We start from the raw sequence: 25875 nt of genomic DNA on the forward strand, positions 1-25875 counted from the left end.
AACTTATATTAATTGCTTATTTATATATAAATTACTTAAAAAATATTATAAATTATTTAAAAATATATTAATTAATTAAATATATATTATTTATTAAATTTTTATTTTATAATACCTTTAAAAGGTTTTTAAATAATTTTAAAGAATATTAATTATAAATATAAAGTTTTAATAATTTAAAAAAGGTATTAATTATAATTAAAGGCTTTTAATAATTTAAGAATATTATAAAGAACTTTAAAGGGTTTATAAGAATTATATAAAGATATTATAATTTTAAGCTTTATTTATTATAATTAATTAATAGGCTTTAACCTTATAAAAATAAGCTTTAATATAATATAAAAAAGGAAAAGCTTTTTTTTTATTATTTTTAATATTAACATTATTTAAATACCTTATAACTTTAAAATATAAAAAAAGCTTATAATAAAAAGTTTTATATAATTATATTTATATAAAAAGGTTATAAAAAATTATAAATTATTATAAAAAAGTATATAATATAATGTTTTTAAATATATTTATTAAAAGAATTAAAAGTTATTATTTTTATATTTATAAATATTTATAAATAACTTTTAATTTAATTATTTATAATTATTATATAATTATTAATTAATATTAATTTTATATTTATAAAAATAATAATAAATATAATATAATTATATATATATATATAATATATATATTATTTAATTTACTTAAAATTAAAAATAATTATAACTTTTATTTATAAATTTCTTTTTAATATTATTATTAAATTTAATATATTTTATTTAATATATTTATTTAATAATAAATAATTTATATAAAAATATTAAATTAATAATATATATATAATATAAAGTTTAAAATTTAAGATTTAAATAAATTTATTTATTATAAATTAGCTTTATGCATTAAAAGTTATAAATGCTTAAATAAAGTTAATATTTAAAATATAAAAAAAAAGGTTTGCTTTTTATTTATATTTATATTAAAGCTTATTTTTATAAAGTTAAAGCTTATTAATTAATTATAATAAATAAAGCTTAAATTATAATATATTTTCTTTTTTTAATTCTTTATAATAAGCTTAAAAAATAATTATTTAATAAAAAATAAAAAATATTATAATTTAATTATAAATTAAATATTACTTTTTATTTAATTATTTAATTATATATTAAGGTTTTTTAAATATATTAAAAGCTTAACTTATCTTTTATAATTAATATATTTTTAATCTTTATAATTTAATATATTAAATAATTAAAATAATTATTTAAATATAAGTTAATTATTAAATTAATAATATTTTTATAATATTTAATATAAATTATTTATATATATTTTTTTATTTAAAGCTTTAAAAATATAAAAATATTATATATTTTATAATTAATTAATATTTAATATATTAATAATTTATTTCTTTAATAAAATCTTTTTAAAGTTAAATATATTTTATAATATTATATTAATTAATATATAATTAATATATTTTAAGCTTAAATTAATATTAAATTAATTATATTTTATTTATATTTAATAAATAACTTTTATATTTTTTTTAAATAAACTTTCTTTTTATTAATTTTAATTAATAAAAACTATATTTTTATTTTTTATAATAATTAAAATAATTATATTAATAATTATTAAGTTAATTATATATAAAATATTTAATATTACTTATTTAAATTATTATAATATTAATATTTATTATTTTATTATTTTAAAATTAAATATTATTTTTTTATTATAATATTAAAAATATTTTTATATTATTATAAAGTAAAATAAAAAGCTTTAAATATTTTTAATTATTTTTTATAATTAAATTAAGTTTTTATTATAAAGATTAAATAATTAATTATTAATAATATTTTATATTTATTTAATTAATATTAAGCTTTTATTTTATAAATTAATTAATTAAATTAAATAAAAAGGTTTTTTTTATAATATTATTATAATATAATTAAGTTAATTTTAATATACTTTTATTTAAAAAGATTTTTAAATATAAAATAAACTTTTTTTAAAAAGTTTTTTAATTATTTTTTAAATATTTTTATAAAATTAATATAAAGTATAAATTAATTATAAAAAGTTTTTAATTAATTAAATATATAAAAAAATTTAATTTCTTTAATATTAATTATTTTTTTATTTATTATAAACTTAATTTTTATTTTTATTAATTAAATTATTAAATAGTTTTAAAATAAAAGTTTTTTAAAATAAAAAAATATTTAATAAGTTATTATTATTTTTTTAAATTTTATTATATTAAGTTTTTTATAATTATATTATAAATTTATAATATAAATAAACTTTAAATATATATTATAAATTAATATTATATTTTTAAAATTATAAATATTTAAATAAAATTAATATTTAAAGTATTTAAAAAAGTATTTTTTATTTATATTTATATTAAAGCTTATTAATTAATTATAATAAAAAAAGCTTAAATTATAATATTATTAATAATTATAAAATTTTAAATTAATATTTTATAATTAATAATTAATAAATTTATATTTTTATTATAATTTATTAATTATAATATAAAAAAAATATTTATTATTTTTAATTATTATATTATATATAATTAAAATTTAATTTAATTTTTATAAATATATTTATTATTATATATATAATAAAAGATAATATATATATTTTATATTTAAAATTATAATAAATAATATTAATTATTTTAATTAATAATATAATAATAAAAAAACTTATTTTTTTATTAAATTAAATTTATATTTTTAATTTAAAAATTTTTTATATTATAATTAATTATTTATATTTTTATTTAATATATATTTAAAAAACATTTTTATTTTTTTAATTATTTAAAATATTAATTTAATATTAATATAAAAATATTAAATATTTAAATTAATAAAATTAATAAAATTAATAAAATTAATAAAATTAATAAAATTAATAAAATTAATAAAATTAATAAAATTAATAAAATTAATAAAATTAATAAAATTAATAAAATTAATAAAATTAATAAAATTAATAAAATTAATAAAATTAATAAAATTAATAAAATTAATAAAATTAATAAAATTAATAAAATTAATAAAATTAATAAAATTAATAAAATTAATAAAATTAATAAAATTAATAAAATTAATAAAATTAATAAAATTAATAAAATTAATAAAATTAATAAAATTAATAAAATTAATAAAATTAATAAAATTAATAAAATTAATAAAATTTAAAATAAAATTAATAAAATTAATAAAATTATTAAAATTATTAAAATTATTAAAATTATTAAAATTATTAAAATTATTAAAATTATTAAAATTATTAAAATTATTAAAATTATTAAAATTATTAAAATTATTAAAATTATTAAAATTATTAAAATTATTAAAAATTATTAAAATTATTAAAATTATTAAAATTATTAAAATTATTAAAATTATTAAAATTATTAAAATTATTAAAATTATTAAAATTATTAAAATTATTAAAATTATTAAAATTATTAAAATTATTAAAATTATTAAAATTATTAAAATTATTAAAATTATTAAAATTATTAAAATTATTAAAATTATTAAAATTATTAAAATTATTAAAATTATTAAAATTATTAAAATTATTAAAATTATTAAAATTATTAAAATTATTAAAATTATTAAAATTATTAAAATTATTAAAATTATTTAAAATTATTAAAATTATTAAATTATTAAAATTATTAAAATTAATTATTAAAATTATTAAAATTATTAAAATTATTAAAATTATTAAAATTATTAAAATTATTAAAATTATTAAAATTATTAAAATTATTAAAATTATAAAATTATTTAAAATTATTATATAAAATTATTAAAAAATTATATTTATATATATATTATATTATATATAAAAAAAATATATAATAATTTAAATTAATTATAAATAATATTAAATAATAAAATATTTTATATAATAAATTAAATATATAATTAAAAAAAAATATAAATATTTAATTATTTATAAAAATATAAAATAAATATAATTATTAATTTTAAATTATTATAAATAAAGCTTTTAAAAAGTTTATAATAATTATTATAAGCTTTTATTTATAAATATTTTTATTATAAAATTTAATTATATATTATTAAATTTATAAGCTTATTTATTTTATTATAATAAAATTATAATTTTAAATTTAATATTTAAATATAAGTAAAATAAAAAATTTTAATTTAATAAAAAGTAATTAATTATTTTTTTTATAATTTATTTTTAATTAAATAAAAATTTATTATTTTATTTAATTAATAATTACTTTTTATTTAATAATTTATAATTATAACTTTATTATTATTATTATTATAAATTATATTATTTTTTATTTATATAATAATCTTTTTAATAATAATATAATAATTATTTTTAAAATCTTTTTTATTTTTTTATTAATTATAATAATATTAAAATACTTTTTAATATTTATAAATAATATTAATAAGCTTAAACCTTTAATATTATTTATAATAAAAAGTATTATATTAAAAATTATATTTTATTTATTATTATTTATAAATAAAAATAAAAAATAATTTAAAATAACTTTATTATATATTTAAAAACTTTTAAAACCTTTTTTTACTTTATATATTTTATAAAAAAGGTTTATTAAAACTTGCTTTATTAAAAATAAAGTTATTAATATATATATATATATATATATAAATATATAATAATAATAATGTTTAAAAAAAATAAGAAATAAAAATTAAAAGAATTAAAAGAATTAAAAGAATTAAAAGAATTAAAAGAATTAAAAGAATTAAAAGAATTTATTATAGGCTGGCCCCAAAGGGGCTGCAGGCTGGCTAGTGCCTTCTTCTATAAGTTAGTTTTGCTAGCAACCTTATAGCTATTTAAGCTAAAAGGTATGTAATAATCCAAGCTCCCTTAGATTATCTAGCCACACTATATAAGGCTTGGGGCAATAGCCCAAGCCCATTACAGAATTAAAAGAATTAAAAGAATTAAAAGAATTAAAAGAATTAAAAGAATTAAAAGAATTAAAAGAATTAAAAGAATTAAAAGAATTAAAAGAATTAAAAGAATTAAAAGAATTAAAAGAATTAAAAGAATTAAAAGAATTAAAAGAATTAAAAGAATTAAAAGAATTAAAAGAATTAAAAGAATTAAAAGAATTAAAAGAATTAAAAGAATTAAAAGAATTAAAAGAATTAAAAGAATTAAAAGAATTAAAAGAATTAAAAGAATTAAAAGAATTAAAAAAATATTTATAAAGATTTATTTATTTTTTTTCTATTTTAATTTCTTTTAAGCAGCTTTCCTTACATTCCCAGCTATTTATTAAAAGAATTAATTAATTATAAAACATATTAATCTGGAGCTAATCTATCTTGTAAGAGCAACTAGCAGGCTTAGCCCACTAATTAAGGGCTTAAGGGCACCCATTTAGGTACCCGGGAGATGCCCGGGCCAGCCAATAATAGGGTACCTAAATATATATGTGTTAGACCCACCCAAATGGGTGTAACGAATTTTCACCCGGGCCGGTAAAACAAATCGAAATGAAAGCTTTCAGTACCCATCACTGGCTTTGAGGCTGCACACCGCCGCAGCCTGGTATTATTGCAAGAAACCTTCCTGAGTCAGGCACGGCCTGCTCGCTTAGACAGTAGCTTTTTAGAAGGCAGGGTATTTATTTTGCTGACTAAGAAAGTATTGGATTTCTTAGTAAATTGCTAAGAAAAATAAGTACTGGGTGGGCGGACAGAAAAAGCTGGGTGGGCAGACTTAGACTTGCGCAGCCTTGTCACCACTCATCGCGACTCCAAGAACTCGAGAGCAACTTTCATGGTTGCAGTCAGGGACGGGATCTGAATCAACGCATCAGCTGAGAAAACACAGTTACCGAAAATTTAACGCACGTGCTCTTTTTCGAATAGGGTCAAATGCGACCCTTCAATATCGAACAGCTTCGTGACGAAGTCGCTTCGGTAGTCCTCCCATCCCAGAAACCGCTGCTTTCTTAGGGCGTTGAATCGCAAGGCGTGCGGGTTCTCGGAAACTTCCTGTCCTTTCGCCCTGAGTAGGACGACCGCCGGTATCTTGCCTTCCTGGGATCCTGAATCAGCCGCCAGGTCCCAGCGCGGGGGCTTCCAAGCATTCATCATGGATCCACTTTGCTTGACGGACTTGGTGACTCGGTCTCGAACTGCGAAGCTGCGGATAGCGCTGAGGCCTGGCCAAGCACTTCCGTCGTCCTCAGCTTGTCCGACGGACGGATAGATCACCTCCATGAGAATGAGACCCTGGACCTCCAGCGTCTGGTGGTTCCGCAGTTCGTATGCCACCTGGACTGCTACCAAGCCGCCAAATGACCATCCTACACGAGTTCTTCGGTGTCAATAAGCGTAATTCGACATAGACAAGAGCATGAGCCTAGAGGAACAAACCTCCTAGAACGATTCTACCACAGGGCGTAGTCTTTTGAATTAGCGAGGCGTAGTGTCTGGCCATCTCGACAATGCCGCCAGTCCATGGCTGCGATGTCATAAACTTAGGATCTTGGCTTGAAATAATCAGCTCTAGTCCAGCCTTGGTATTCAATAGGAGAATAATACATTCCGTAGACATCGTATTCAAGCTTTTCCAGCTTGGTGTAGTTAGCAACAGTTCCGCTGCCGTCGTGGATGAGATATAGTGTGGATTTTCCGGGAGAGCCTGAGCCGGCCCGTTGCTTCTGTATGGTGAGGGGGTTGGTGGACGACATTTTTGAGCAAGCAGCTACGAGATGTGCAAGATAAGCACGTCTCATAGCTCAATTTTGCTCTTGTGATGCACATCTTTATCATTCATTCTGTTGTTCTCATATATAAATACCCCTGACTGCTCCAGTTTAAAGGCTTTATGTAAACATAAGGCTTATTAGATTACTGCAATGTCTTCTGCGAGTAATACTTGTATCCACTCCATGTTTCAACTCTATGCCTCAATTAACAGCTAATATAATTCATTACATACCTAATTATATCCCACAATTAATTAGTTTCCCAGCCCTTATATTAATTAAAACTTTAATAAACTATTTTATATAAATAAATAATTTAATAATATATTATTAAATTATAAAAGATTATTTAAAACTTTATTTAATATTTAATAATAAAATAAATAATTAAAGGTAAAATAAATAAATATAATATTATAATATAATATGTTTTATATTTAGTTATTATTTATTTTAAAAAGAAAAAAATATAAGTTTAAATTTTATTAATATTATATTAATAACTTATAAAAAATTTTTTTTCTTTTATTATAAATAAAGTTATAATTATATATATATATAGCTTATATATTAACGTGGTTTACCAATAAGTAGCCGATATTACCCAGCTATAATTATCTTTTTACATATAAAAAACGTTTATGCATACCTTTATATCTTTATTAATTAAGCTTTAAAATAAATGCAACTTTTTCTTTATATTTTATTATATAAATCCTCTTTATATATTAGTTTTTAAGTATATAATTAAATTTATTATAAAAATAGAAAATATTAAAGTTTTATTAAGTAAACCCTTATTATTTTACTTATTTTCTTAATTATAATATAAAGTTAACTTTCCCTGCATTTCCTGCAAAAAAATATAAAATAGCATAGCTATTTAATATTAACTACTTATTAATAAACTATGTTATATATATTTAAATAATTAATTATTAAATTAAAACTTTTATTTTTTTAATGTTTCTTTTTATATTTTTATATATATATTATATATAAGATATAAGATATAAGCCGTATATATATATATATAAAACTATTTATAAATATATATATATATATATAATTATAACTTTAATAAATAATTTATATTTAATTTTTTATATTTTTTTAAATTTAAAAATTAAGGCTTATTATTATTATTTAAAAGGCATAATTTAGCTTTTTTTTTAAAAAAAAAGAAAGTTACCTTTTAAATTAAATATTAAACTTAAACTTAATTTTTTAAGATAATTATAAATTATTTTAATTTTAAATTTCTTAAAAGTTTTAAAATATAACTGGAAATCCTAGATAACATTGCTTACATTCGGCTTAAACTTATATATTTCTCCAAAATCTAAACCTTTAAAACATATATAATGAATTAACTTCACTTAATATAGCGAGCAAGTACTAGTGAGTACTCTTTATTTAACAAACCCTCAATGGCTAAAGATGTCTTAGGAAAGTAAGCTCTTTTGCACATCATGTTAACAAACATTGCTGCAAACATTGTCTTAGCAATCTATATTTGCATTGATAATGCCAAGGAGTCCGAAACATCCGAGCAAGTCTCTCTGTTACTCTATGACTCGAGAGGATGTAAAGCTTAAATCCAGTCAATAGCTACTTAAATCAGGCGATGCATGATACTGTGCAGTGGGGCTCGGCCATAAACGACATTGGAACCAATCCTAGTCTTTCATTTAAAGACTAACTCTGCCCATTGAGCGGTGAGAATTGTCGTGACTTATGCAGGGATATTCCAAAATGCTGACTTGGTTTCACATCCTTCTTGCTCACCGAATACATACACGGTTGCCCAAGGCAAATTGTGGGGTGGAAGAGTGGAGCCACTTCCAACCTTCAAGGAAATAATGACTTGAAGTCATCTCGAAATGTTCGTCCCAAAGTATCCAACCATGACCCATCATTCTGAGAAAGCATTCGGACATTGCGAATTAGTCTGTACTCCTTCAATCGCCATTCTCTCTGCCAGCTGCCCACCATGGTCCTACAGGAGCCTATTGCCGTGATAGGCTTTGATCTTATGTTTCCTGGTGAAGCCAGTACACCTGCAGGCTTTGCTGAACTCCTCTCCAAAGGCCTGAGTGCTCATGGCGACGTTCCAAAGGACCGCTACAATGTCGATGCTTTCTATCACCCAGACCCGTCCAGGGCTGGTTCGGTCAGTTGTTGGTGTCCTTGAGATGGTCGAATTGGCTAATGTCTTCCCAGATGGCCGTGCGAACTGGTCACTTCCTGAAGGATGACGTATCTAGATTTGATGCACCTTTCTTCTCGTTCACGGCCTCTGAAGCTGCCTCCTTGGATCCCCAACAGCGAATGTTGTTAGAAACTACGTATCGGGCCCTTGAGAATTGTGAGTTGCTAGGCTCCATTAAGGCGACGGAATCGTACATAGATTTGTCATTCTCCGCACAATGATAATCAAAGCTGATTCGCGTATTCTGAAGCTGGAATCACACTTCAGGGGGTTAGCGGGACCAATACATCGGTGTTTTCTGGTGCATTCACCCATGAGTACAGAAGCATCCTCCTGAAAGACCTTGAGATAGAAGATCTGAAGCATGCGCCCCTGGGACTCAATGCGCCTATGCTTGCGAACAGAATCAGTTGGTTTTTTAATCTGAAGGCACAGAGTCTGGCAGTTGAAACTGCATGCTCGAGTAGTCTTGTCGCTTGCCATCTGGCAGCACAGAGCTTGGACAACAAGGAATCATCAATGGTGAGCATGAGCTTCATTGCCAATTCCACAGCCAAGTACTCACGCTCACCACAGGCTATTGTGACTGGTTGTAATCTCATCCACAGCCCAGACATGACCAACCATCTCACCAATCTCGGCGTTCTGTCCCGTGAAGGCAAGTCATATAGCTTCGATGAGAGAGCCAACGGTTACGCACGTGGCGAGGGAATCGCCGTTGTGATTCTCAAGAGAATTTCCGATGCCTTGAGAGACGGTAACACGATTCGTGGCATCATCAGGAACATCGGATGCAATCAGGACGGAAAGTCTCCAGGCATCACAATGCCTACCGCAGAAGCTCAATCAGCGCTGATCAACCGATTATACACTGAAGCTGGGCTGGATCCTGGTTCAACTGGATATTTCGAGGCCCACGCAACTGGCACTGGTGTTGGAGACCCCATTGAGATGAGTGCGATCAATTCCGTCTTTGCGGAGCACTTCACAGCCGAAAACCCTATGTATGTTGGTTGTGTGAAGACGAATGTCGGGCATCTGGAAGGCTCTGCGGGCCTCGCTGGGCTACTGAAGTCCGTTTACATCCTCGAGAGCGGCATCATTCCTCAGAATTTGTGGTTTGAGAAGTTGAATTCCCAAGCAAATCTTGGCAAGGGCCGTTTTCTCATTCCCACGACTGCAGTTCCCTGGCCAGGGCAGGGCGCGCGACGGATCTCCCTGAACAGCTTTGGAATTGGAGGTGAGCCAAATTAGCTATTCTGGTCTTCTTTCCTCTCGTGGACAGCCCAACTGACTACTTCTAGGGACCAATGCACACGTTATTCTTCAAGATGCACGTTCATACCTTGAGAATAATGTCCTGGGCGGGCAATATCTATCGCTCAGCCCCTCGCCAGAGCTCGGAGGAACGCCCAGCAGTGTTGGTTCGGAGTACAGTCTTGTTGGCTCCGAATACCTGCCACAGTCCAAGCCCAAGCTTTACGTCCTCTCTGCATTCGATCAAGGCGGTGTCAGCAGGCTTGCAAACACCTATATCTCTCATCTACAAAAGAAGTGTTCTCATCATGAGGATGCCTACCTAGGCAATTTGAGTTACACGTTGGCAGCCAAACGAACCGCTTTCTCCTGGAGAGCGGCCGTGGTTGCAGACAGCGCTGACAATCTCAAAAGGGCCCTACAAGCACTCGAAGATCAGAAGCCTCTTCGCGCGAAGACAAAGCTGAATCTCGGACTCGTCTTCACTGGGCAAGGAGCACAGTGGCCTGGCATGGGGCGAGAACTGCTGCGGCACCCGGTGTTTAGGGGAAGCATCGAGGCCTCGAGCCGGTACCTCGAGAGCCTCGGTTGCTCGTGGTCCTTGATTGGTACGATTTCTCAGCCTAGTAAGACCTCAATGTTTTAAGTGCTGATCTTCGTCTCTAGATGTGTTGTCCGACAACAACGGTGGTTTGGATATCAACTGCCCCGCTCTGAGTCAACCTGTAGTCACCGCGCTTCAAATTGCACTTGTGGAACTTCTTCAGAGCTGGTCTGTCCGAGCCCATGCTGTCATTGGACACTCTTCAGGAGAGATCGCTGCCGCGTTTGCGGCTTCCGCAATTTCTCGCGAAAGTGCCTGGAAGATTGCGTACTATCGCGGTGTTTTGTGCTCGAGCATTAGTTCTGGAGCCATGATGGCTGTTGGCCTGGGACGTGAAGAGGCAGAAGCCTACGTCGGAAGCGCCAACCATTCGGTCAAGGAAGGCGGAGTCACTATTGCTTGTATCAACAGTCCTAAGAACGTCACTGTCAGTGGCAGCATTGAAGGCATCGACAAGGTTTCTGCACTCTTGGATGCGGACGGTGTCTTTGGCAGAAAATTGCGCGTCACCAATGCCTATCACTCGCCACACATGAATCCAATTGCCGATGCCTACGGCCGCCTGATTGGGGAAATCTCCGCAGGGCCCAACGTCGACGAAAACCAACGACCAAAGTTCTTTTCTTCGTCCTTGGGTAGGGAAGCTGGAGTGGAGCAGCTCCTCGACGGAGCGTACTGGGTTCGCAACCTTCTTCAACCAGTCGAATTCAGCGATTGTCTGCAAGCCATGATGTCAGATCCAGGTGCTGGAAAGACGACATCAAGGAACGCTGCGATCAACCTGCTCATGGAAGTTGGTCCACATTCAGCCCTTCGGTCACCTATCCGCGATACCCTACAGATTGTTCCTGGAGGGAGGGACGTCGCGTACAAATCCGTTCTTGCAAGAGACTCTCCTGCAGATCAGACAACTCTAGAAGCCGCAGGCTGGCTCTTCACGCGAGGATACCACTTAGACCTTTCTGCGGTTGTCGTCAGTAGTGCTGCAAAGAAGGCAGCGACCATGCTAGTCGACCTGCCTGGATACCCATTCGACCATTCGACGTCATATTGGAACGAAAGCCGGTTGAGCAAAGACTACAGGTTCCGCAAATTCCCACGCCATGACCTTCTTGGAGCTCCTATCCCAGACTGGAACCCATCCAACGCGATCTGGGGTCATTACATTCGCGCCAAAGAGAATCCATGGGTCAAGGATCATGTCATCACTGGGAGTACTCTGTATCCAGCGGCAGGCATGCTTGTGATGGCTATTGAAGCTAGCAAGCAACTGGCCGATCCTGCCCTCAAACTGTCTGGCTTTCGACTAAAGGATGTCTCTTTCCACACAGCGCTCGAAGTTCCTGATGACATCGAAGGCCTTGAGACCCGATTCCATCTTCGCCCGCTTTGGGAGGGCAACTCAAGCCAGTCCGCTACGTGGAGTGAATTTGAGCTGTGGGGTTACAAGAACGACGAATGGCGGAATCACTGCCGCGGCTGGATTCAGGCCGAATTCTTCTCGGGCCACACCGTCGTGGATGGGGGCTTAGAGCAAAGGAAGTCTGAAGAGGCATTCGCCAAGATTGTGGACGATTCAGACAGAAGCTGTCTCGATCCACTCACGAACGATCAGGTCTACGATGCATTCCACTCTGCTGGCCTAGGGTACGGTCCAACCTTCCGAAACCTGTCAGATGTAAGTGTCGGCAATTCCCATGAGGCGGCGATGACTCTCACGGCACCGGATCTGCGATCGGTCATGCCCTACGGATTCACACACCCCCACGTTATCCATCCCACCACCCTCGACAGTGCTCTTTCTGCCGCATTCATTGCTCTCCATCGAGGCGGCGCGGATGGCGGTGACATGCAAGCTGCCGTTCCAACTTCAATCAAGGAGATGTGGATCGCTTCTGACCAGGAGGACGACATTCCCCTGCAGTCCATGCGGATTTCCGCTTCAACCAGGGCCATGGGGGCGCGGAAGTTCGAGGCTAAACTGGTAGGAGTCGGTCCTCGATCCCGAAAGCCGCTTCTCGCAATGGAGGGCTTGGTGTGCACATCAATCTCACACGGTGAACCGACTCGAAGGGACACGAGCTCCTGTTACAATGTCGACTGGAGGCCTGATGCTACCCTGCTGCGACAAGAACATGCCCTACGTGTCCTTGGAGTATCTGACTCACTTGTTGACGCCAATGAGTCGGCTGTCTGTTCCGATACACTCGCACTTGTCTACGCATACCTGAAGCGCTACATACAATCCCAAGGCATCCACAGCTTCGATCCAACCAGGACGCATTACCAGAAATATCTTTCTTGGGCACAGCGGTTCATTGCACAACGCGAGGACGATAGGTCGATGCAGAATCGCCTTGACTGGGACGATGAAACCATTACTGCGCTTGAGGCCAAACTGGAGCACGAAAATGCTGGTGGGAGATTAACCGTAGGTGTGGGACGAGTGCTGGGTGAGATATTGTCCGGAAAACGAGACCCTTTGCAGCTTCTGTTCACAGACCAACTGGCCGAAGGCATCTACCACCGACCATACAGCTCTGCCATCATCGGTAGCTACATGCGCACGCTCGCACACAAAAACCCGCACTTGAACATTCTGGAAGTCGGTGCTGGAACTGGTGCTACAACGGGTCCAGTGCTGGACTCACTTGTCGAAGACGGAAAGCCATTGTTTGCGCGCTACGACTTCACAGATCTTTCGCCAGCTTTTTTCCCCAAAGCCGAGCAAGTCTTTCAGACTGTTGCACACAAAATGCAGTTCGCAACTCTCAACATTGAGCAAGATCCCATTGTCCAGAACTTTGAAGCCGGACACTATGACGTGGTTATCGCTTCAAACGTTCTTCACGCAACTAGGAGCATAAACGATACACTAGATAATATTCGCCGACTTTTGAAGCCGGGTGGGAAACTTGTTCTTTTCGAGGTCACGAACCTGGACACGTATGGCAACTTTTCGTTCGGCTTATTGCCAGGCTGGTGGCTTAGCACTGAGCCCTATCGTCAGACCGGTCCACTGCTTACTGTGGCCAGCTGGAACTCGCATTTCGAGGCCAATGGTTTTACAGGTGTTGATCTTTGCTTCGACGATGGACTCGCTCCTGCAGAGTTTAACGTCATGATTGGTACTGCGACTTCGTCTGCCACAGGCGTCGAGAGCGATGCACATGGAGAATCCTCGATCAGCATTATCATCGACGGTCGATGTCAGTTGCAACAGCAGCTCGCCAGTCACTTGCAAGGACAGCTGTCACCCACCCACCCCTCCATCGACACCTTGCCCCTACAGAGCCTGGATGGGACAAATTTCGACCGAAAGGCATGCATCTTTCTTGCGGAGCTCTATGAGTCTGTCCTTGCCACTCCGGATGGGAAGACGTTCGACGGGATCAAGAACATGTGCGGATCGGCACGTGCCATTCTGTGGGTTGTCCAAGGCGGAGGAGTCACTCCAACGAACCCCACCTCAGACATGGTCCTTGGGTTCGCGCGAACCATGCGCATGGAAAACGCAGCTCAATTCGTCACGTTGAGCCTTGCGAGTCTATCTCCAACGGAAGTGACCCACGCTACAGACACGATTCTTCAGATCGTCAAGGAGAAACTGCTTAAGCCCGACTCGTCGGAGATTGTGGATAATGCATTCTGCGAGCACGAAGGCTTTTTGAAGATTCCCCGGCTCGTCGCCGGCTCTGGTCTTTGCACCGAAAAGAGCAAGGCCGGGTCACCTGCTCTGCGTGGGTCCAACTATGAGCCGGAGCCAACGGTCTTCGGAGCCATTCCTGAGCGCGCTCTGATGTTGGAGGTTGCCACCCCCGGTCTTCTAGACTCAATGCGCTTCGTGGACGATGACATATATGGTAAGCCACTTGGAGAGGGAGAAGTAGAATTCCGCATCATGGCTGCCGGCCAAAACTTCCGACATTTGCTCCACGCCCTAGGCCAGTTACCGAACAGCGCCAATGGTGCCGAAGCCTCAGGTATCGTCACTCGTGCCGGACCTAACACACCTTTCAAGGTTGGCGACCGTGTCTTTGGTTGTCACGAAAGGCTGTTCGGCACTTTTGCTCGAGGACCTCATCACTGCTTAGCACCTAAGCCTGACCAGCTATCATTCCGCGAAGCTGCAGCCATACCTATCGTCTTCATGACCGCCTACATAGCCCTCTACGACTATGCCCGCATCAAGACGGGTGAGACGGTGCTGATTCATTCTGCCGCTGGTGGTCTTGGGCAGGCCTGTATTCAATTGGCACAGCTCGCAGGCGCCGAGGTCTTCGCAACGGTTGGTTCACTGGACAAGGTTGATCACCTAGCCCAAACCTATGGCATCCCGCGCGACCACATCTTCTCAAGTCGGGACCTTAGTTTCTCCAAGGGCGTGATGCGCATGACTGGCGGTCGAGGTGTCGATGTCGTTGTTAATTCGTTGTCGGGAGCAGCATTACGTGCAACGTGGGAGTGCGTTGGCTCCTTTGGCCGCTTCGCCGAGTGCGGCAAGAAGGATTTCCTTGCTGCAGCCACGCTTCCGATGTATCAGTTCCTCAGAAATGTCAGCTTCCGCTTGATTGATCTGGAGATGCTGGTTATGGAAGAGCAGGAAGAGGCCGGGCGGGTGATGAGGGAGGTGATGCAACTGGTGGACTCGGGTTCCATCAAGAGCATCCGACCTTTGCATATCTTCCCTTACTCCCAAATCCACGAGTCCTACAAGTTCATGCAGTCGGGCAAGCATTTTGGCAAGATCATCCTGGAATCGCGGCCTGAGGAGACAGTCATGGTAAGCGTTGGCTCTGATTCTGTGCTCGACGACGTGAAGGCTAATCTTTCAAAGGCAATCCCGTCCCAAAAGGCATCATGGTCTTTCGATGCGGATGCAACCTATGTGATTTCTGGTGGCCTAGGTGGCATCGGCCGTGGTATTGCCCGCTGGATGGCCAAGCGAGGAGCCCGGAATCTAGTTCTGCTATCTAGAACCGGGCCGACGCGAAAGTCAGGACAGGCATTGATGGCCGAGCTAGCTGCAAGGGGCGTTACTGCTCTTGCTCCGGCTGCTGACGTCACAGACGCAGCTGCACTGAGAAGAGTACTGGAAGATGTCTCCGTGACACTGCCTCCTGTTAAAGGTTGTATTCAGGCGGCTATGGTCCTCAAGGTATCTTTACCCACGCTAGCTTCTAACCCCGAGTATTTGAGCACCTGTTGACACTCCGTCTAGCCTTCTCTGTTTTCAAACATGTCAGTTGCTGATTACAGGACCTGTGTCGACCCCAAACTGGCAGGCACCCTGAATCTTCAGCAGATGCTGCCCCCGACCATGGATTTCTTCATCATGCTGTCATCATTCGCAGGGCTGATCGGCGAGCCTGGTGAAGCCAACTATGCCGCTGGAAACGCGTATCAAGATTCTCTCGCTCGCCATCTCGTGTCCAAGGGTCAAAGAGCCATTGCAATTGGCCTGGGCATGATGGGATCCATTGGTTACGTAGCTGAAAGCCTTGACAGAGCCGCACAACTAGAACACATTGGCCTCGACGCCATGCGTCCTAGTGAGCTCTACGCAGTACTCGGTGAGCTTTGTGACCCCGACCTACCTCTGCCTTCGGTTCTTGAATCACAGGCAGTGTTTGGAGTCCCCAGTTTCCAGGATTCCCGCTACTGGATGGGAGGACTCCCCTTTGGAAGCGCGATCCTATTTTCATCAACCTTCGTCCTTCTGCTGATGGGTCTGTGGATTTCAACGGTGGGTCTGGAAACAAAGAAGAGATGAGTTACCAACGTCTTCTCAGTTCAGCCGAGTCCGTTGTTGACGCGGTCGATATTGTCATACAAGGTCTCTCCAAGAAGCTCTGGAATATTCTCAAAGTCGAGGTCCAAGCAGATCTCTCAGCGCCTTTGCACACATATGGCATAGACTCGCTTGTTGCGATTGAGCTGCGGTCCTGGATCGTCAATGAGATGGGAGCGGAAACGACCATTTTCGAACTCATGGGAAGTGGGGGATTGGACGTACTAGCACCGATCATTGTCAAACGGAGCAGCTTCGTGAAGGTCGAAAGCACGTAGTTTGTTTTACATGGAGAAACTAGGTTTGTACCGGAATTTCGTGGCTTTTCGGCATTGGGGCTCAGACAGTTGGCTTATAAGACCAGTTCCGAACCCGCCACGAATCTTTTATTCACTGTCACTACTAGGGATGGTGTAATGCTAATAATGTCGTGCGTAATTTTGATTCTCATCTGCGAGATTACCTTCTTCTATGCCCTTCAAGCAACATCCTGAATTGCCTGTACAATGCGTTGTACATCAACTGTCTTTACGGGAACTCGATGATCTCCTCCCCATTCGATGAGAGTCGCTGAACTCTCCTCACAATACAGCTCACGTAGCTTTCGCCCCAAGTGAAGTCCCGGGTCCAACAGTCCGTGGACGTGGATTGTCGGGATCGTTACTAATTTTTCCACTTTCCCGTCTCTGAACTTGAACCCTTCCGAAAATAGGCCCAGGATCTGGTCTGCCTTCTGCATTCCTTCCCCCTTGCCTTCCTCGCTCAGGGCCACCAGTGGTGCAATGCCATGAAGCAATACCGCAAACCTCCAATCCTGGTAACACCCTTTTGACTGAATATCTTCCTGTACTTTCTCCCGGTTCCTTCGCAGTTGTAGTTCGAAGAGCAGGCTTGCTGATAGCTTTGCTCCCTGACTGAACCCGAGAAGACCGACCCAGGGGCCTGTAGCCCCCTTGACATCGTCGTCGTCTATGGCCAGCTGTAAGCTGTCCTCGATAGCCGTAATCACCGCCGTCTTTTCTTTGTTGACGTCTTGAGCCCCAGCCCAGGGTAGCCATGTCCGGAAAGGACCGCAGTCCTTGTACAGAGGCAGTGCGTTGGGACCGGGATCGCTGATGAAAGGCGCATTGGCGAAGACGAGACGGAAATGTGGACTAAGCTGCCTTATGAGAGACCGAGCTTGAGACTGGAAGATGAATGCGTTGGTGCCTCCGCCATGCAGGCACAGAATACGCGGGTAGCTCAAGTTGGAAGCAGCCATCGAGGCCTCAGCGTAAAGACTTCGGTCGCTGGTGCGTGTGAGTATGGGGTGAGGCTTTTCAGTCGGCTGTTTTTGCGTATTCTCAGTTGCGTTACGTGAAAGCTATCCTGACTCGAGCACGCGAGAAACACAGTTTGCTGTACGTGATTATGTCTCTAGACTTGGTGTTAGGCCCACTATCACCAAGCAGCTTTCCAAACAGCCTTATTTAGTTACCAGATGCAGTATCCTAACCCTGCTCACTAACAATTAACAGAATTCATCTAAGAAAAGAAACTTATAGCACATATATATACCCATTATTATTAAAACCTTAATAAGAATACTTAAGTTATACTTTAAGTATGGAGTATACTTAAGTTATAGCTGCACTAAGTGATAAAAAACAATAAGCTTAAGCCTTAACATATAAAAAATCTTTTCTTTTAAAATTTAAAAAGAATTAAAATTAAGCTTTTTTACATATAATATGCAAAGAATTATTTTTCTTTAACTTTAAAATAATTTATTTAAAGAAATAACTTAAATAAGAGTTTCTAAGAATTTTACTTTTAATAAGCGCGACTCTTTTACATTTTCAAGCTATTAAGAAATTCAAGGCTAACCTTTTTTACATACTATTTTTAAAATTAAAGATAAAATTATTAAGTATTTATTAAGAGTAAAATAAAATGTGTTTATATATATATATATTAGTTGCTGTAATAATTAAGTTAAAAGACTGGGTATTTTAGGGGTTTTGTATGGGCAATTTTGAAAAGCTCGTCATTTTTGATCGCCCACTGTACCTTCTGGAGAGTAGCTGGGCGCATGACTAGTGCGCTACTCGGTCTTTGTTCCGTATAATTTCCGAATGGTCCGATGATAATTCTGGCTGACTAGAAGCCTTGGCATACGAATAGCAAGTCATGAGATTATAGGGAGTTTGGAGAAGCGGTGAATAATTATTAACGGATCGGATGGTTTTCATGGAGCCGTAAGTTTCTACCTGTCTAGCAAGGCTTGTGCTTCTCTTCGTAGATCTTCACCAGGTCTTTCCCATACTTTGCTCTCCCGAAGTCCAATACATGTTGCCCAAATGTTTTTTCTTCCTTGTCTCCTTCCCATTTTGGAATCTTTGCTGCTTCTAGGACCTTCAAGACCGCCTCGTCTTCCGGTCTCACAAAGTATGCAACGCTGTAGCGGACAAAATCCTCTTGCTGGCCTGGAGCGGGTAATACACGATGCTTGCCAGAATTGAGGACTCCGTTGGTAAACTTGGTCATTGCATCACCCAAATTGACAATCGCAAAGCCTGGAATAGGCTCCACGTATACCCACCGTCCCTTCTTTGAGAGCCGAGAGGCACTCCAGAACTTGTTGCCATCCGGATGCTCGGGCTCCCACATCTGCAGGCCGCCCAGCCAGTTGAACAGGATGGTGATGCTCCCGAGATCTGTGTGTGCAGTCGTGGCGATCTGTTTCTCCGGATCCAGATTCTTCTTGATCGGAGGACTTCTTGTCATGCGTAATTGGGAGCCCGACCGGTGGCCAATGCGATGACGGTCCTGGATTTCCGACTCAGTGAGGCCAAGCTTGGATCCCCAGGAGGGAAAGCAAGAAGACCCCGACTGCATGCGCTTCGGCGACGAACGGCTTGAGATCCGTCCTTCTACCGTGAATGGTTGGTGGAATCTGGTTTGGGCTGGCCGTGTTGTTGACGATGAAATCTTTCGATATGCTCATGAACTCGACTGTATCGGGGGTGCCCTGGACATCCGTTTTCTGAGCTCCCGCCATCTTGTAGCCATAGATGCTGCCGTTATAGGCTTGGTGGTACTTTTTCTTTTCTTCCAATGGCAGCTGAAAAGTCTCCTCGGCTATCTGAGCCGTTAGAACAGCTCCGTCTTCGAGAGATTTCCCTTTTGGATGGTCGCGTAGGTTAACATAGAAGAACCCATGTTTTTGACAAGCCACAAAGAATCGCTCGACTTCATCGTCGTTTTGCTCAAGGAGTTGCCGAAGTGAAATTTTTTCTATGTGTGCCTTTGGTAGGTCTGATGGGAATGGGGGGTAGCCGTTTGGGCTAAACTCAAAATTCTCGGCCATGTCTCGTGACTTTTGAAACGTGAAAGGCGAACACGACATGGCGGGTGTCAAGAGAGACAGGCGAACTCAGGACCCTAAATACACGTAAGTCTGATAGAGATAGGCCGAGATAGGCCGAGATAGGCACGTAATGCAACCAAAGCACAATATCTTGGCGGTTAACTCGTATCGGTTTGAGTGGCTTGACGCGCATAATAGCATATGCTATTCGTCTAGAATAGTCTGTGAACGGAAAATACTGCCAGACCGAACTCGAAGCTCGAAAGCTGATTGGTTGAAATCCTGCTCGTTCATTGGTCAAGACGAATAGCTCTCAGTGGCCCCGGGCAGGGGCTCGATACTGGTATATGCTTACAAGGATAATCCACTCGCTCGGATGCCTTGATGGTCTCGGAAACTGAAAGTGTGATTGGACGGAGCACAACATGTACTCTGTGGAACACTGATACTTCATAACCCAGTGTAATCGATTGATGTTTGACTTGTATGGCTGCTCTCGGCTCAGAGGCTGACGAAATTACCTACTTCCTCAGATCGCAGCCAGTTTCGCGACGACCTTTTGGGCAATGCCATCCCTCTCAGTTCTTAAGTCTGCGGCAAGAGCATGCGCATTTTCCCTTCTTTCTTTGCCCTCTTCACCTCTCATCTTCGCCAGGATTTCCTCGAACTCGCGCTTCACACTCTCCTCAGTGCCATCAATTTCAGGGCCCCCTCTCATAGGTTTACCTCTGGCATGTCCAGTTCTGATCTGCTAGCCGTCAGGAAACTGGCCATTGGGGATTGGGGCGGGCCGTGATAAATCTACGTACCTGCATCACCTCGAATGCCACAGGCTTTGCTCGTGTTGAAGCCATCGCAGTGTTGATCGCGTTATCGCCTGGAGCCAGCGGCCATCCAATAAGTGGTTTACCTTGTACCAAGCTTTCCACTGTCGAGTTGAAGCCGCCGTGTGCGAACAGCCATCCAATGGCTGGATGCTGCAGGAGGGCCAGCTGATCAACCCACGTATCGCAGACATGACCAACGCCACTGTCGTGGATCTTCTTGATGTCTTCAGCATCAACGCCCTTACCGGCGAACATACCGCCAAGGACCAAAACAAATGGGTATTTCGCCTCTATGAGTGAAGTGATCAGAGCCTGGAAGTTACCCCGGTTGGTTGGAAAGACGAGCGAACTGATGCATCAAAGATTAGCTGCGATGAAGTGGCGCTATGCTTCGCTGAACGACGTAGGAAAACACAAATGGAGTGACTAGGAAACTCCGTGTCTCACCCAAAGGATATCAAGATAACCTCGCCCTTGCCATAGTGTTGAATAAAGGAGAGCAGTTTATCCTCCTTTATAGTTGGGACATCGTGTGACCAACCCCTCGGCGCGATTTGGACACCCACGGGATGCACAGTCGTGTACTTGTTGCATGCAGTCAAGGTGTCGCCCTCCAGTGCCATCGCTGAAGCGCACACGACCCCATCGGTCGCTTTCGCGAGACTTACTGTTTCTCGAAGCATTGATGTCACACCTTTTGTCGTCAGCAAACGACCAGGAGACCGAGTGGTGTGGGGTTCATACCCGCCTGCAGTGGGACTTCACCGAATTCTCGTTCGTAATCATGCATATCCTTGAGTCCAGGGATCGAGATGACCGTGCCGTTGAAATCATCAGACCCATTCTTCGCGATGCAAACCTAGAGGCTGGCATGAGCTATCTTCATGAGCATTAGTTCTTGATCCGGCGTCTTACCCTCTCAGAGATTTCGCTTCGGTCTCTGCCCTCGCGGAGGCTTTCATCAGACATGTACTTTTCGACAATCTCCTCCCAGTCACTGAAACCCCCGACCGTTGAGGGTGCCAGGAATGAGTACAGCCTTGCAGCGCTACCCGCCCAGTACATGAAAATTTTGCACTCGGGTTCGACAATGCTCCTGGTCTGTGGTAGTGTGTGTAGGGATCCGTTCTGGTCCAACATCAACGCGGTCGGCTTCGGCCATACTTGGCCTTCGCTACAGGCCTCATGCAATGTCTCCATCCAACATCTGGATAATTGAGCAATACCCTCTGCAATTGTGTTCTTGCCCACATTCTTGGAAATGCTACAAGACGTGTCAGTCATGACTTGGGCTTGGCACAACAGATGGATGCTTTTATCATTACTTGGGGTCGCCAAATTGAAGAAGGCGAAATCTTTCTTCTGGCAAATCGGGATATCGACTAAAATCTACCGCAGGGTCCTTCCGTTAGACTGTCACTCGAGCCTTTTTCTCCTACCACATGCGGAGGTTTTAAGACGACCTGGGTCCCTACATACCAACAAGAGCATGTGTCACATATGTAACAACCAGAGATGGGTTCGACTGAAGCATCTTGATAATGAGAGCATTGGCACTGATTATGTGCCCCCATACAGGAAACACATACCAGAAGTGGTGCTGTTGGTACATAGCTACTCGGCTTGTTCACCAATGGTTGAGTGGGAAAGGTGATCTGCTATTGGAGTTTTGCGAAGGTTCGGCAGGCGCAGTCCGGTAAGCACAGTGAGCGATACGAGATGCGAGAGAAAACCAAGGTCGCCAACCTAACCTGGGCTGATCCGGACCTTGACCTCGAGGGCCAAACGCGACAATCCGAGATGGGTTTCAAGGTAACTTGACTCAGCTGTTGACGGGGGTAATGGATCTCCGGAAGCTAGGGCGTGCTGTGAGTACGTCTTCCCTGAATCGAACTGGGTCTAATGCGAGCTTATACCACGACGATCATGCCATACCTGACCGCCGGCTTGAGCTGAAACATTCGCGATTCATGTTTTGTTCATTATCTGGTACAGTGCCAAATAGTAGGTTGCAGCACTAGTTTCCTGCAATTAACAGGACATAGATTTGGACCTCCGAGACTTCAGCACTACTGACAAGGCCCCTGCTTTTTGGGCCACATCATTGAGAAGATGTACATCTTGTGTCGCTGTATCCAAATTTCCAGCCTCACATTTGGCAAGTTTCACAATAAGTTCATTCAAGATTCCATTACTGCTAATTCATTTCGTTAAACGAAGATGGAGAGGCCTCCTCTAAGAGCTGTCGGTAAGATTTCTAGTGCGCATTAGCAACCACATCGGATATCTGACGGTCTGACGATCACCAGGGAATTTGGAGAAGTTTCTCATCCATCAGCACCTTGTCCAGTTCTTTAACAACGTGCAGGTTGCTTGCGTTTACTCTCTCCCAGCCAGAGTACTCATTAACCCCCGCAAGAGGCTCCCAGGGCTTGTCTATGCTGCCTTGGGAAAGACGATAGAATGCCATCCAATTCTTGGACTTGCTCTGAAGAACGAGGATAGCCCTGAACCAGCATGGAGGAGACTTGAGCGAGTCGATTTGCGGCAAATCGTCGAGTTCATTGACGCAGATCCCTATGCGCCACTCGACACGTGGATTCAAGAGCAACACCAAAAACCAGTCCACAAACCTCAGGAGCTCCCCTTGTGGCGTTGCGTATCTGTTCATTCGTCGCAGGATGCCGAAGACGCAGTATCATTTGCCCTATCCTTCTCATTCCACCACGTTGTTGGGGATGGTCTGTCTGGAGCGGCATTTCACAGGACCTTTCGTCATGCTCTGAACGAGCTCTTGTCATTGATCACGAACACTCCCGACGATGTAGATTTTGCAGGAAAGGAGATGGCACAAATCCCGAAGCTCGCCCTAGTTCCTCATCTCGAGGAAAGCATGGATCTCCCTCTCACGACATTCTTCCTCCTGAATAAGGCCTTTAAATCATTTGTTTACAATTTCACGGATACACGGGAGTGGACGGGACCACTCATTTCGAACACTCGAGCGCCAATTAGCAACACACGAACCTTTTATCTGCCACAAGAAGTTCTCAGAGGCTTGCGAGATCGCTGCAGAACGCGTCAAACAACTATTACAGCGCTTGTTACAGTTCTCACAGCCCGGAGTTTGGCTCTGTTGTATCCAACTCACACTCGATTTGTGGCTTCAGTCCCGTTCTCACTGAGGAAGTTCTCGAAACATTCGCCAGATGACATGGGCTGCTTAACCGCCATCGCCGAGCCACATTTCTCATCGGAGCCAAATCAGCCATGGGGCTACATGTCGTGTAGGTTCGGTAGCACCCCTGATGCGCCAAGTGCATCCGACGACGAGAAGCTGTGGAAAGAAGCCAAGGCATGCAAAGACCTCATCCACAGACGAAGTGGGTCTTCTACAAATCTGTCAGTCGGCCTGACCAAGTTTGTCGGTGATTACCGGCAACACTTTCTGAACATGGTGGGCGGACGGAGACGGCATGCCTTCACAGTCACCAACATCGGCGTTGTAGATGGTGGTGGATCGCTGTCACCAGCTACAGAGAAGGGACAGGCCATTTTCGATCGAGTGGTGTTTTCAGTGGGAGCTTCGACAAATGGTGCTCCCTACTCCATCTGCCTTGCCTCTGCTACTGACGGTTTCACGTCCGTCACTCTCAATTGGGAGACAGGCGTTGTAGAGGATAGAGACGCACATGATCTTTTGGGTGCGTTGGAGAGAGAAATGAGCCGCTTAGCTGAATTCAAGGTTCAGGGGCGTTAAGCGTTCATCTGCTTTAGTTCCTGGTTTCGGATGGACATCAGACATCTCTGAACGAGTGCCGTTCCACTTTCATCACGGCGCCGTGCTACAAACCCCTCTGTGCTGGGATCACACCAGCCAAAGCGAACTGCGCCGCTCTAATAAACATCCGTTTTGCTTGGAAATCTCTCAGCGAGCGAGTTCTCTGCTTAAAGCTTAGCGGAAAGCCTAATTGTGTTAGAATTTGAAAGACTGAATCGTGACGCGTTTCTGCGATTAATAAATCCACTTTGGCCTAGGGGAAGATTGTCTTGGCTAGCTTCGTCCCGGATACGGCGGTTTAGAGCTAACACTATTCGCAAATTTAAAAACTATTATACTTATAGCTTATCTCTCCTTAATAATTAAACACTTGTATTTTCCTTAATTATAATCCTTATTTATTATTAAAATAATAAATATTTAAATTTATATAATATATATATATATAATATAATTTATTAAGAAATAATAAATATTTATAATATTTATTAACTTTTATTAATCATGATACTTTTTTTAAAAAAGAATTAATAATAATTAATAATAATTAATATTAATTAATATTAATTACTTTTAATTACTTTTAATTACTTTTAATTTCTAAATTTTATTTAACTTAATTAATATAAATATAATATTAATTATATTATTAAAAAGTTAATTTAATATAAATTATATTAAGATATATATTTATCTTAATTAATATTAATTAATTAAAAAATTTATAATTTATTTAAGATTTAATTAATTAAATATTTTATATTTTTTAATAAATTTTTATATTATATTTAAATTTATTATTAAATAATTAAAATATTATAATTTGTTTTTTAAAATTATTATTTATATATTTTTATTAATTAATTAATAAATTTTTAATTAAGATAAAAAGCTATTTTAATAAATATATATTTTATTATTAAAACATTAAATTATTTAATAATTTATTAAATATTAAATAATATTTAAAACTTTTAATTTTAAAAAGAAATAAAAAAAGTATATTAAAATTTAAAAAGGTATATTAAAATTTATAAATAAATATTAAGTTTAAAGATTTAATTTTTTAAATATAAATTTAACATTATTTATTATTATATATAAAATTTAAAAAGAAATAAAAGTAATATAACGTAATTTATTAATAAGTAAAATATATTAATAAATAAAATATCTTTTTAATTTTATTTAACTTTAGCTAACCTTAACATTATCTTAAGGCTAGTTAATAAATAAAAAATTAATATTAATTAAT

The 25875-nt window shown here is 37.7% G+C and overlaps 6 protein-coding genes across 6 annotated transcripts; 2 read left to right on the forward strand and 4 right to left on the reverse strand.

The window, feature by feature from the left end:
* Positions 1-5828: 5828 nt before the first annotated feature.
* INS49_010936 (uncharacterized protein) lies at positions 5829-6781 on the reverse strand (the record flags this gene model as incomplete). The annotated part of the gene is made up of 4 exons (XM_043171658.1): positions 5829-5885; positions 5937-6394; positions 6465-6580; positions 6633-6781. 4 exons carry the CDS (start codon positions 6779-6781, stop codon positions 5829-5831), a joined length of 780 nt encoding a protein of 259 aa, XP_043023403.1.
* Positions 6782-9626: 2845 nt separating this feature from the next.
* Positions 9627-16941, forward strand: INS49_010937 (uncharacterized protein; the record flags this gene model as incomplete). The annotated part of the gene is made up of 5 exons (XM_043171659.1): positions 9627-10251; positions 10316-10876; positions 10935-16062; positions 16132-16424; positions 16670-16941. The coding sequence occupies 5 exons, from the start codon at positions 9627-9629 to the stop codon at positions 16939-16941; spliced, it is 6879 nt and encodes a 2292-aa protein (XP_043023404.1).
* A 200-nt stretch (positions 16942-17141) lies between these two features.
* INS49_010938 (uncharacterized protein) lies at positions 17142-17924 on the reverse strand (the record flags this gene model as incomplete). The annotated part of the gene is made up of 1 exon (XM_043171660.1): positions 17142-17924. One exon carries the CDS (start codon positions 17922-17924, stop codon positions 17142-17144), a length of 783 nt encoding a protein of 260 aa, XP_043023405.1.
* A 992-nt stretch (positions 17925-18916) lies between these two features.
* INS49_010939 (uncharacterized protein) lies at positions 18917-20051 on the reverse strand (the record flags this gene model as incomplete). Its single annotated transcript, XM_043171661.1, has 2 exons — positions 18917-19471; positions 19530-20051. The coding sequence occupies 2 exons, from the start codon at positions 20049-20051 to the stop codon at positions 18917-18919; spliced, it is 1077 nt and encodes a 358-aa protein (XP_043023406.1).
* Positions 20052-20541: 490 nt separating this feature from the next.
* Positions 20542-21979, reverse strand: INS49_010940 (uncharacterized protein; the record flags this gene model as incomplete). Its single annotated transcript, XM_043171662.1, has 5 exons — positions 20542-20760; positions 20822-21188; positions 21287-21533; positions 21584-21698; positions 21755-21979. The coding sequence occupies 5 exons, from the start codon at positions 21977-21979 to the stop codon at positions 20542-20544; spliced, it is 1173 nt and encodes a 390-aa protein (XP_043023407.1).
* A 1080-nt stretch (positions 21980-23059) lies between these two features.
* On the forward strand, positions 23060-24599 carry INS49_010941 (uncharacterized protein; the record flags this gene model as incomplete). The annotated part of the gene is made up of 2 exons (XM_043171663.1): positions 23060-23087; positions 23149-24599. 2 exons carry the CDS (start codon positions 23060-23062, stop codon positions 24597-24599), a joined length of 1479 nt encoding a protein of 492 aa, XP_043023408.1.
* Positions 24600-25875: the final 1276 nt, after the last annotated feature.

Source organism: Diaporthe citri (assembly GCF_014595645.1).
Source record: "Diaporthe citri strain NFHF-8-4 chromosome Unknown scaffold_5, whole genome shotgun sequence".
Lineage (NCBI taxonomy): Eukaryota > Fungi > Ascomycota > Sordariomycetes > Diaporthales > Diaporthaceae > Diaporthe > Diaporthe citri.